The sequence below is a fragment of the Temnothorax curvispinosus genome, unplaced genomic scaffold, assembly GCF_003070985.1.
Source record: "Temnothorax curvispinosus isolate PA1 unplaced genomic scaffold, ASM307098v1 QBEX01011751.1, whole genome shotgun sequence".
Taxonomy (NCBI): Eukaryota; Metazoa; Arthropoda; class Insecta; order Hymenoptera; family Formicidae; genus Temnothorax; species Temnothorax curvispinosus.
This window is the reverse complement of record NW_020221531.1, coordinates 1-13,115: the sequence shown is the minus strand read 5'-3', so window position 1 is coordinate 13,115 and position 13,115 is coordinate 1. Positions and strand designations below refer to the sequence as shown.

At 40.3% G+C, this 13,115-nt stretch overlaps 1 protein-coding gene across 1 annotated transcript; it reads right to left on the bottom strand.

Moving 5' to 3' along the window:
• Window positions 1-7,568: 7,568 nt before the first annotated feature.
• LOC112461769 (uncharacterized protein PF11_0207-like) lies at window positions 7,569-8,402 on the bottom strand. The gene has a single exon (XM_025027147.1). It carries the CDS (start codon window positions 8,400-8,402, stop codon window positions 7,569-7,571), a length of 834 nt encoding a protein of 277 aa, XP_024882915.1.
• Between the last annotated feature and the right edge of the window lie 4,713 nt (window positions 8,403-13,115).

Sequence of the window (13,115 nt, the reverse complement as noted above, 5' to 3'; positions counted from 1 at the left end):
TCTCTCTCTCTCTCTCTCTCTCTCTCTCTCTCTCTCTCTCTCTCTCGGTGAGTACCGTGTGTTGCCGTGTTACCTTGCTCCGTGTTTGGCGAACTCCACCTCTGCCGTGAGCTGCCTTTGGGCTGTTTTTGTTACAGGACAGAGCAGGTCTATTGTTGCTTGTCAGGATAGATATTGCATCTTCCTTTCCTTGCAACTGCTGTCCTGGATATCTCGAGGTATAGTGTCGCTGCTTTTTCTAACCTCACTTTTACCTCATCGATCTGGATCGACGTGACTCTTGCTGCGCATGCTCCTGCTTTTCTCAGTTCTGCACATTTCTATCTCTGCACCTGGATTCATGCATGAGTTACCATCTGCGAACATCAAGTCATTCTGCAGTCTTTTACCATCCGAGGGCTTCTAATTATACTAATACCATCTCGACAATCTTGTATCATCTGTGGGCTCTTGAGAGTACTATTACCATCTGGATTGTAGTACTGCATCTTTTTGGTTTGGCTCCTTACTTTCTCGTTGTACTATGCAGCGTGTTATACCTGAGTGCTACAGGTGCAAGAAATCGATTGCGAATGCATTGGTTGAGTGTGAATGCAAAAAACAATTCCATCCCGGTTGCGTCAAGCCGTATTCTGTGACAAAATACGCGGACCATTGCTGCAAAGCTCTGGTGAAGCACTATGACACTCCGCTTACGCCGCAGGCCGAAAACAATTTTAATCTAGACATTATGACTACTCCTGTAAGTACCGGTGCTCAGGCACAGTCTCAATTACAGTCTCAGGGAGATATTAATTCACACGACCTTTTACTTCGAATATCTCAACAATTGACTGAGCAAATGAAGGTGTCAAATTCGAGATTTTCTGCTTTTGCTGAGGAAACGAATTCGAGATTTAATGCTTTCGTCGAAGAGCAGCGGCGCACGAATAATGAACTGAATGACAAGCTTGACAGACTAAACAGCATTGCGAGCGGTGTCGAGCGGAACAGTCAGCGGATTGTTGAGTTGGAGCAACAGTGTAGTGCTCTTGCGGATGAGATTCGTAATTTAAAGAGCAACCGTGCCGGCTCTCACTCTGCTACGCGAGCTCAGTCTGAGAATGAGTTAATTATCTCAGGTGTTCCTACCGCGATGTCTGTTACCCCCTTGGAGTGCGTTCGAAATGTATTTGCGACATTAGAAATCCCTGAGCTGTCGTGCCACGTTCTTAACGTTAGGGCCGTCGCTCGTAAGCCTCTGCCGCCGGTGGCTGGTGACCGATTGTTACCGACTTCTACCACGAGCTCTTATATTGTTACATTAGCTTCGGGCGCGGTACGTGACACTGTTATGTCCAAAAAACGGGCACGGCGTGTGCTTACGCAAAGGGAGGTCTGTGGTGGCAGCTCGGATCGGAACGTGCATGTCAATGAACTGCTCCCTAAGGACACTTATGAATTGTTGCAGCACACGAAGCGTGTTGCTAAGGACAAGTCCTATCAGTATGTCTGGGTAAGGGGAGGTCGCATCCATGTGAGGCACTCGGATGGTGAGCCTGCAATTAAGATCGATTCAGCTGCAGACATTGATAAGCTCGTCTGACGTGCCCGTTCCGATCACTCATTGCCTTCCGTCCTGCATCGTGGCTCTATTTCGCGGTCCACTCAGTTTCACGTAGCTCAGTTTAATGCAAACTCTCTGCGGGCACATATTGATTATATCAGACTGTATTTCTCCACTAGTTTTTATCACATTATTTCAGTTTCTGAAACGTGGCTCAATGAGAGCATCTCAGATGTGACAGTGGCCCTAACTGACTACTTTTTGATTCGTCATGATAGAGTGGGACGGATGGGTGGTGGAGTGGCATGTTATGTGCATAAATCGCTCAAGGTTAAGATTATAGCTACCTCTGATAATGCCTGTGATAATCTACCTGAATATCTTCTCATCGAAGTACGTCTGTTAGATGGAGAATCGGTTTTATTTGCGTCCATTTATAGAAGACCTAAAGGTCTCCTCTTGTGCAATTTCGTTGAGTCATTGAGCCGATTCTCTCATCTCTATAAAAATATTATTATTGGTGGCGATCTTAATTGTAATCTATTATCGACTAATTTTGAAGCGCGTTATTTGCGTGAACTCATGTCCAGCTTATCACTACATATTGTGAACTCTGAATCAACTTATCATACGGCAACCTCAGACTCATGGCTTGATGTGTTGGTGGTAGATGACCTTGAAAAAGTGTCATCATTTACTAAATCTCAGAGTCCTTTTATTGCTGGACATGATGTCATTGCACTGTCTATGTTGCTTAACTGTGATCCGATAACTGAGCGTTCTATATCACGGCGAAATTACAGAGGCATTGACTGTTCGGTGTTCTCTGAACATCTTGGATCCATCGCTAGCTCTGTGCGGTCTGAAATTGATGAGGTGATTAATGACGCGAACGTTGACAGATTCTGTGAGGTGCTATCCGGTAACCTGCTAAGGGCACTGGATACATTTGCCCCGATTCGTGTATTTACAATCAGGAAGCCTCCAGTGCGGTGGCTCACCGATGATCTCAAGACCCGGATGCGTGTTTGCAACCAATTATATAAGCAGGCAAAGCGTTCTGGCAGTTTACTTGGCTACAACACCTATAGACTTTTTCGCAACCAACTGAATGCCGACATTAAACGTGCCAAAAGCGAATTTCAATTTGATTCTTTCAAAAACATTACTAATCCAGCAAAACTTTGGAGAGAGTTGGCTCGCCTTGGTCTTGTAAAATCAACCTTGGTTTCTCCTCTACATTTTTTCACACCAGATCAATTAAATTCTTTTTACATTTCAGTTTCTGCTGATTTGTTACCTTGCTCATACACTGATTTTATTTTTGCTATAGACCAGGTAGTTTGTCCATCCCATCGTCCGGAGTTTGTTTTCTCCACTATAACGCCAGATATGGTCCATAGACTCATTTCTGTGGGACCTCTTCATTCTTATGCGTCAGGGTCAGACGGCATACCTCTCTATATTTTGCGAATAGCTTGGCCTACAATTTCATCGTGTCTAACTACCTTATTCAACCGTTCATTGGAAACTTCCTCATTTCCATCTCAGTGGAAGCAGGCACTTATCCGTCCTCTCTCTAAGATCCGTATTCCTTCATCTCCGTCTGATACGCGACCAATAGCTAATCTGCCTGAATTGTCTAAAATTCTTGAGAGGATTGTTGCCACGCAGATCATGGACTATTTAATCAAGCATGATCTTATAAATCCAAGACAATCCGCATATCGTCCAAGTCACAGCACTCAGTCGGCACTTCTGCGTGTTAGTGATGACATTAAGAAGGCGATTGACAGTGGGCTGGTAATGATCATGGTCCTTTTTGATTTCAGTAAGGCGTTTGACACAGTCCCGCATCTTCAACTTCTGATTAAACTGAAAGAGTTAGGTTTTTCTGACCTTGTTCTCATGTGGATCTATTCATACTTAACGGGTCGTTCTCAGTCTGTGATCGATGATGCAGGTAATCTCTCGTCGTGGCTACCTACGTTATGTGGTGTACCTCAGGGTTCTGTGCTGGGTCCACCTTTATTTTCCTTGTACATTAATGATATAAGTAAGGTCTTGTTATATACCGAACACATGATGTTTGCCGATGACATCCAGATTTATCGTGCGTGTCCACCTTCCGGACATTCTTCACAATCTTAACTTAATCTCTGTGGACGCTAATGCTATTTTCAATTATGCATCGGCAAACGGTCTGAAACTTAACCCTGCCAAATCTAAGGTTATAATATTTGGCAGTAGTAGAAATGTCAACAACTTTGATTTCAACCTTCTTCCTCCTATAATGGTTAACAACATACAAATACCATTTGTTAGTGAGGTGAGAAATCTTGGTGTTTGGTTTGAATCTAATCTCTCTTGGAGGAAGCATGTCATGCATGTTTCGCAAAAAGTTCACTGGGCGTTACACAAGCTGAAATTCAATAAAAACTCTCTCTCTACTAAGCTGAGGATTAAGCTTGTGACGACGTTAATTCTACCCCATTTAGATTATTGTTGCCTAGTCTATCATGGCTTGAGTGATGAACTGAACACCAGATTACAGAGACTAGTGAACTGCTGCATCAGATTCATATATAACTTGCGGCGGGATGAGCATATTACTCAGTATAGGCGTCGCTTGGGATGGCTTTTGGTGGATAACAGAAGGCGGTACTTTCTCGGGTGTCAAATGTACCGGATACTCTATTTGTCTTCACCTTTGTACTTAAGTGAACTTTTCACTCCACTTGACCCATTACTCAGAAGATCTGACCGACTTGCTGCTTTGTCTCCTCAAATCTTTCATATTCCTCCTCACAGAACGGTCACCTATAGAAATTCCTTCCAACTTTCTTCCATATATTTTTGGCATTCTCTTCCCGATGAAATTACATCTGCATCTTCTCTTGCATTATTCAAAAGCCTTCTTCGTGAGTATTTGCTTTCGTCTGAATCTGAGTAATGGGTCCTTTGGACTTTTGTTCTTGTGAATCTCTTAGTTTTAAGTTGCGTTAATTTTTAAGGCGAGTTAGTTGTAAGTTAGTTTTAAGTGTGTATTGTTTGGGAGAGAGCATGAACATGAACAGGTTCTATTTACATGTATTCAATGCATATTGTATTCATTCTTTGCCCTTTAGCTATTGCTTGGGCATAATAAAATCAATCAATCAATCAATCTCTCTCTCTCTGCCCTATTACTTGCCCTATATCCGCCTCTCTCTCCCTCAGTAGTTTTATACTCTTTGAACTAAATCCGTTTTGCCTATAAAACACACAACATTGTCCCTCACTCTCTTTTTCCTTCACGCATTCTACTACCAATTTTCTTTCCCCCATCTTTATAGCCTTTTCCTCGAACCTTACTGCTCTGTTTCCCGCAATTGTACTTAGCTTTACTCTCCCCGTTTCCTTATAAACTATACAGTCCGGCGTACAGGAGTCGAGGCCAAGGGTCCACTTTACATACTTTTTATGTATTTTTTCCAATTCTTCTCTTTCTCTCCAACCCCAGATCTCTGCCCCATACATTATAACCCCAAGTACTAAATATTTAAATAATATCATCCTTCTCCTAAAGTCATCCCTGAACCTACGTTCCCCCAACCCCCATACCTGCCTCATCACTATATTTGTCTTCTTCTTTGCACTCTTGATCTGTCCGTCGTCGCTTCCATTCCTCCTCAACTCGTATCCCAAGTACTTGTATTCCTTAACTTCCTCCAGTCTCTTTCCTTCCCATTCCCATCCCATCTCCATTCCTCTGCCTCCTCCTCTTCTAAAGCACATAATTTTCGACTTCTCTGTGTTCAACTGCAGTTTTTCCTTCTTAGGTATCTCTCCAGTCTCCTTATCATCTCCTTCATTCCATCCACACTTTTTGCCAGCAGCACCAGATCATCTACATACGCTAGTGTCCATATCCTTTCTGCTCCAACCCTCATGTCGCCCGCCTGCCCTGTCCTCATCTCCTCCTCCACATCTGCGCTCAATAATATCGAGAACAATAGCGGACTCAAAGGGCACGCCTGCCTTACTTCTTTCTCCGTCCAGAACCAGTTGGAGACTTTTCCGCTCACTTTAACCGCATTCTTCGTCCCTTCATAGATTTCCTTGATCCTTTCAATTATCTCTCTTCTTATTCCTCTTTTCTCCATTGCTTCCCATAAGATCTTTCTGTCCACTCTGTCGAAGGCCGCCCTTAGGTCCACAAAGAACCCATATACTTTTCCTCCTTTCTTCCTCAGTTCTCTCTTGACAACGTGCTGTAACACATACACGTTGTCCATCGTCCCTCTGCCCTTCCTAAAACCTGCTTAAGTTTCCGGCAGAATTTTCTTCTCTTCTGCCTCCTTCCTTAGCCTCTCTGCTAATATTCCTGCGTATATCTTATACGCAGTACATAACAGGGAGATTCCCCTGTAGTTTTCCACACTTTTCGGGTCACCTTTCTTGAAAATTGGGGCTATTAGCCCCACTCTCCATTTTTCCGGGAAACCTTCACCTCTCCACACCTTTTTCAGGATTTCCTTCAGCTTTCCCTTTATCCGCCCGTCACTGAACTTCCATTCCTCTCCTGCTATCCCATCTACTCCTGCCGCCTTTCTCCTCTTTAAGTTATTGATCTGTTCTTCAATTTCTTGATCCTGAATCTCCAGCTCCCCATTTTCTTCCTTGCTTCTTCTTTCCACCTCCTCTCTCCTGTCCTCTTTACTTCATCCCAACAGCTGCATAAAATGATTCTCCCATTCCTCCATCTTTATATCTTCCTCAATTGGTACTCTTTTCATCCTTTCCTTATTAATTATCTTCCATATTTGCTCTTCTGTTTTCGCGCTCTTGACTTTTTCCTCATATTTCTCTAGTCTTTTTTTTCCTTCCTTCTGCACATCTCCCTAAATCCTCTTCTTAGTTTCACATATACCTTCTTTCCTTCCTTTTCCATTCTCCATCTTTTATATGTCCTCTTCAGCTTCCTTTTCTTTCTCTTGCACTCCTTGTCCCACCAATCCTTCTCTCCTATTTTCTTCCTTTTTATCGTAATCCTTTTCCTTACCATACTTTTCTCTACTGCCTTCTTCAGGTTTTCCCAGACGTCTTCCACCTCTTCCCCCTCCACCTAAAACTCTTCCGCTTTCTCCTTATACTTCTTGATACTCTCTTCGTCCCACAGTATCACTTCCTTTGTCTTCTTTTGCATCTCCTCCAACCTTTCTACTCCTCCCCTTATTTCTACCTCCAAAGGTTGGTGGTCCGACTCCACCCTTTCTCCTATCGTTAGCTTGATCACTCTCTATCCCACGCCTCTCGATTCACTACCATGTAGTCCACCACCAATGTTTCTCTTCCTTTGGAGTACGTCCATTCTCCTTCCTCGTCACCTCTTATATTATCGTTCCCTACCTCCCATCCCCTCTCCTCCAGCATCTTTAAAAATTCCTTTTCCTTCGTGTTTATTATCTCGTCTTTAGAGCTTCTCCGTCTTTCCCCGTCGTTGTCCCCTTCGTAATTATTACCCTCCCTCCCTATTCTTGCATTAAAATCTCCCCTTATACATAGAATTTCCTCCTCCCTTTCCTCTATCATTTCCTCTAATTCTCTTCGTAATGTTCTCATTTTCTCCCCATTATATACCGTTATTATTCTCCATATTTCCCCCTCTACCCTCAGCCTCCTCTCCTGCATTCCGTTTACAAATACCGCTTCCTTAATACCTATCTCCTCTATCTCTTTCCTTATGCCTGTTATTATACCTCCCTTCGCCCTACCTTTACATTTCTCTCTAATCGCGTATTGACATTTTCATACAAATTTCTTTGACATATTCCTTTTCATTCTCTCCCATTCCTTTTCTTCTACCCACGTTTCGCATAGTCCTATAATGTCAAATCCTTCTATGTATTCCCAGAATTCTCTGTCCTTCTTCTTCAGCCCTGCCACATTCCAGAAGATCATCTTTAGTTCTGCGCTTGTATCCTTGTTTCCTTTTGCTCTCCTCTTCCTCTTCCTTTTGCCTCCCTCTTTTACTGCACATCTATTCCTTCCACTCGGCCGATTTTTGAAAATTCTCCCTTTTCCTTATTTCCTCTGCCTCCTCATTCCATACATACATCTCATTTTCTATATACATTTTTCTATATCCTACTTTTACCTTCTTTCCTTTCACTCGTTCCTTTCTTGACCGTTCTCTCAGTAACCTTTGTACATCTCTCTCTTCTTTCGTCAGGTCATGATTAATGAATATGTTTCCCCCGAACAATTTTCTCTTCCGTTTCATTATTGTTTCCTTTCCCTCCCAATCTTCCATCTCTACTATTATTACTTCCTTTACTTTCCTGCTTACCACTTGAACACCTTTTACATTTTTTTTGATCCCGAATTTCTTTTCCAGAAATTCTTTAGCCTCCTCCTTCAGGCTGCTCTTCCCCTTCCTCAGTCCTCTTATGGTTATGTTATTCCTTCTTTCCTTCTTCTCTCTCTTGTCCATTATCCTTTTCAACCTTCTCACTTTCTCTCCTATCTCGCCCGTCGACTCCCCCTTGCCTCCCTGTCTACCTATCCGTTCTTTCACTTTTTCCGTTATTTCTTCTATCTTTTCTTCTAACCTCCCTTTTCCTCTGGCTCCTTGTCTCTCTAGTTCTTTTACTCTTTCTTTTAATTCCTCTATCTTCTTCTCCATTCTTTCCTTCTTAGCCTTCCAGCTTTCCTTTAATTCCCGTATCTCGATCCTTGTACTTGCCATTTCTTCTTTTAATTCTCTCAATAATGCTATCATAGCTCCCTCTTCACTCTTCCTCTTTCCATTCTCTTCCGTATCTCTCTCCTTCTCTTTCAATCTCTTCTCTCCAGGTGGTGTTCTATCCATCATATTGCTCCTTTTGAATATCTCTGCTGTTTGTCTCTCTAGCTCGTCCCTCTTCCTCTTATCATACGTAAATTCCAATATGCTAGTTGATATCGATCTCTCTCTCTCCGTCAATTTATCTTTCCTCGATCCTCTTCTCCCTCTTTCCTCGTCCTTCTACATGTTGTAAATCGCCTGACAATACGCACGGGCCCGCCGCGTTACATGCGGACTCGGCCTTACTCGCAACCTCTCACTTGTCACCCTACTCTATGCCCTATGCCGTATGTAAAGCGCACGAAATCCCCTCCCAGCAAACGAAAAAAGATTAAAAAGAATTAAAACGGGATTGCCAGGAATTCCATTTTGTCCAAAAAAGGGATTGAAATAATTTCCATTGAATTCCATTGAATTCAATACGGAAATTTTTAATTCCTAATTTGGCATTCAATGGTATTCATTTCGTTAACGGAATCAATGGTATTCAATGGAATTCATGACGAAACTTTCCAATCCCTAACCTGGCATTCAGTAATTCCACGAAAATATTCATTTTGTTACGTTTTTGTGTCGGAATTGGATGGGATTCAAAAAAGACAAATTCTTTCCAAAATAAGGAATTCCATGATATTGAAACTATTTCGATCTCTTTTTTGGACAAAATGGAATTCGGAAAGTCCTTACTTGAATTCCTAGCAATCCCGTTTTAATTCTTTTCAATCTTTTTTTGTTTGCTGGGCTATTTATCCCTAGCCCTTCCCTTCGTCCCTCTATCCTAACCTCTCACTTAGTCGTCTCTTTACCCCTTTAATTAATTCTCACCCCTTACGTCTCTCTACTTCCCTCCACTTCTGTCGCCTCCTCCGCCGTTTACCTCCCCTCTCCTTCTATCCTACACTCCGAATCTATCCGTGAACGCAGTCGCTCGCAATTACCCACGCAACGCTCGCAATCCGCATCCACTCACACACGCATTCACTAACCAAGTCCTTAAATTCTATTATATACATATATTCTTCAGTTTTTTCTACCACTATCTATTATTATAAGTACCTGACGTTCTGTCCGTCTGTCTGTCTGTCTGTCTGACCGCGAACTACTCATTTGTTAACGGACCGCATCTTAAAAAATTATACATATATGAAAAACAGAGGTAGAATTTTCCGGGGATGGCGGTGATGTGTATTATTTTTTGTTACCGTTTTTTTTTTTAAACCGGTTCCAAAATTTTTCCAATTTTTCGGGAATTAATTGACCAAATCTTAAAGAATTATATATGAAATAGCAGTAGAAAGAACTAAAGAATGTAATAAAATTAGAAAAATTGCTAATAATAAAAAAGTTTCCAATTTCTGTTTTAAAACATGTACGTAATTGCTCTAATTTTCGCAAATTTTGAGATATCAAGCTGAATTTCTTTTTATAGATAATTTTTCGTTACCGATTTTTTAAAAACCGGTTTCAAAACTTTTCAAATTTTTTGAAAAATAATAAATATTAATGGATCAATTTTCTTGAAACCGGTGCCAAAATTTTTCTAATTTTTTGGGGATGGCCATGATGTGTAGAATTTTTCATCTGGGTTTAATTTTCCATTAATGTACCGATTTTTTGGAAACTGCAGGTGCTAAAATTTTTCTGACTGCAAACTATTCATTTAATTAATGAACCGATTTTCTCCAAAACAGTGCCCAAATTTTTCTAATTTTTTGGGGATGGCGATGATGTGTATAATTTTTCATAACCGATTTTTTGGAAACCGGTTCTAAAATTTTTATCATTTTTCGAGGATGGTGACGATGAGTTTAATTTTTCAGTAATAGACATATTTTCTTAAAACCGGTGCTATATTTTTTTCAATTTTCTATGCCAATGTGTTCAGAATGTTCGAAAACGTTGAAAAAGCACATTTTTAAAAAATGTCTGTATGTGTGTATATATTCCATTCGCTAAGGATGATCTAAAAAGAAGGATGTGTAGTGGAAGCCAAATTTGTTTAAAATAATAAAATTTAATTAATAGTAAATAAATGTAATAAAATTAATAAGAGGTTTTTAGCCGGTGCAAGCCCGGCATAACCCTACCCAGACAAAGATGTCTAAAAGATGACTAAAAGATGACTTATGTCCCACTAAATGTCGTCTTATAGCCAAAATTTATAAGATGACTAAAAGACATCTGATATTACACATATTTTAGCCATCTTTTAAAATTGTATTGTGAACATATTTTCGTTCTTTATATTTTATATAAATTTGATTTATAAATAAAAAGTTTATGTTAATAAAACTTAAAGTTATAATTTAAAAAAATATTTTATTGCAACAAAAAAACATTTTATTTCAATGAATATTCTACCGAGGGTTAGAATTGGGTTAGAGTCGAGTCAGAATTGGATTAGATCAGGTTATCTGTTTCCACCGGATCAGAGTTACACCAGGATTGCGGCAAGGTTGAACGTAACCAACTGTGCAAAATATCAGCTGTTTACAACAGTAGCCTGATATTAAGATTATGCGACTAACAAAGAACATCATAAAATATCATAAATCTGAGAACAATAATGTTAATTTTACAGTACCAAGTAATATGCAGAAATTATTTTTTATTTCAAAATCGTCGAAAATCAGCACAAGGTTATCCCGTTGGCAACACTAACCTTAACTCGACTTTTGTCGTTTTTATCTACATATAGTATGGACTGCGCTCAGGTATAGAATAGTTATTTGTGTAACAAGTGCGGGAAGTTGAGAATTGGACACGAGTGCGGAGTGGACTCGCCTTCGGCTCGTGCGATCACCCGCACTCGTATCCAATTCTCAACCCGCACGTGTTACACATTCTATTTTATATTACAAAGTGCGTGGAAAGTGGCCTATTGCGCGCGCGTCATCTGTGCGACGGATGGCCGATTCCGCACGCGCGAGAGATTTCTCACTGAAGGCCGTGCAGGAATGAGATATTCCCGCACTGCGTGCAGGTTCGAGTGGGGAATTTCTCGCGTGGAAAATTGGCTATTTGTCGCACAAAGGGCGCGCGCGGAATGGGCCACTTTCCACGCACGTGTGATATAAAAATATGACCGGTGAAAGAAAAGAGATAGCGACTGGTAGAGGTCAAGCTGTCTCTTTCTATCCAATAGTATATAGACAAAGAAGGAACGAGGTAGAGGTCAACTCTACCAGACACTTTTTGAAGGCTTTCATGTAAGAATCGCGTAGTCTATACTATGGGTCTGTTTTCTATATGTCGATGTTTCCACCAAACCTCATTTGGACCTTACCTTAAAATTTTGTGAGTAGGGTTCAGATTCATGTTTGGTGTTTCCACCGTAAGAGTGCTCACCCTAATTTGACTCTGTCTGACCCGATTTTAACCCTTGATGGAAACATACTCAATATAGTCACTTTTATATAGATTGCACGTACAATAACACATCACATGAATCAACCCATGTTATAACATAGGTACATATATTTTACGCAATAAGTTCTAGTCTTAAAATAAACACCTACACATGATATAGCGTTACGATTAAAAACGAGATCGCAAAGGGATTTGCTTAGCGTCAATTTGCGACCTCCGCTTTGTTGAAAAATTTTAGGTTATGTTCAGCAAAAAAAAGCAGATCAGTGAGTGCTCTGTGATTTGAAGTATTCTTTTAGACCTTTGATAGATCCAGAAGAACGTATAATACATACTAATCAGAAACAATAATCACTAAACGCTCACTGATCTGCTTTCTCTGCTGAACGCTACCATAATTTTTCAACGCTCTAAAGCCTAAGTCGATCCTACTTTTAGCCTAGGTTAAATGGCTGTTCCATAACTTGCGCATGCGCATTAGAAAAAGAGTCATGTAAGACATCTTTTAGATGGTTTTTCGTTCAATTAAACAGTCGACTTTTCGTGTAGCCAAAAAGATGTTTTTTTTTTAGAAATCTTTTCGTCTAGCCAAAAAAATGACTATAAAAAAACATATTTTCGTCATCTTTTAGTTTTATGTGCTGTCTAGGTAGGGACCGGCCCTAGGGTATGCATTAGGCATTTTCCTCCTCCAACGAGAAACAAAAAAATGGCCCAATATCTCAAAATTTGCGGAAATTAGAAAACACATAGGCATTTATGATGTAGAAAAATTGGGTAAAACTTCAGATTAAGGGCGACCTCACCGATTTCAATGACCTTGATATATGTTGTCAAGGTTATGACCCCGAGTGACCTTCAGAAGGTTTTAGCCGTCGTTCGTTATTCATTAAAAAGTTATTAACAAAAAAAGTTTAAAAAATATAGCAGTTATTTTGAGTATTGGAAGGCATAAATAACTAATATATATGTTAAAATAGTTCACGCAATTGGGATCTGACATTCGTCGCTATGACATCTGGTGGTCGAAAGTGAAAGCACTCCATGGGTACAGATCTCGTGGCAGTGCACAGGCTTGACGTGCGGTCGTACTGGCTTTGCGTTACTGGCTTCGTATTTTTATTAATACGGAATTTTCTCCGCGTTGTAAATCTACGAGCAGAATTAAGTGTTAAGTTCGCGGTTGTAAAAGTAAAGTTGATCGTAATTTAAATGTTTGATTTCATTTCTTGAAAATTTAATTTGGCAGTTGGATTTTTGATATTTTTTATTTTATTTTACATAATGAATAATAGCAAGTAGTTTATTAAAATGTTAAACACATACATATATCATCTTATATCAACTTTTAAAATAAACTTTATCACATTA

Excerpts from the sequence above, each read along its gene's own strand:
- LOC112461769 (XM_025027147.1), bottom strand. The coding sequence starts at position 8,402 with ATGATGGATAGAACACCACCTGGAGAGAAGAGATTGAAAGAGAAGGAG.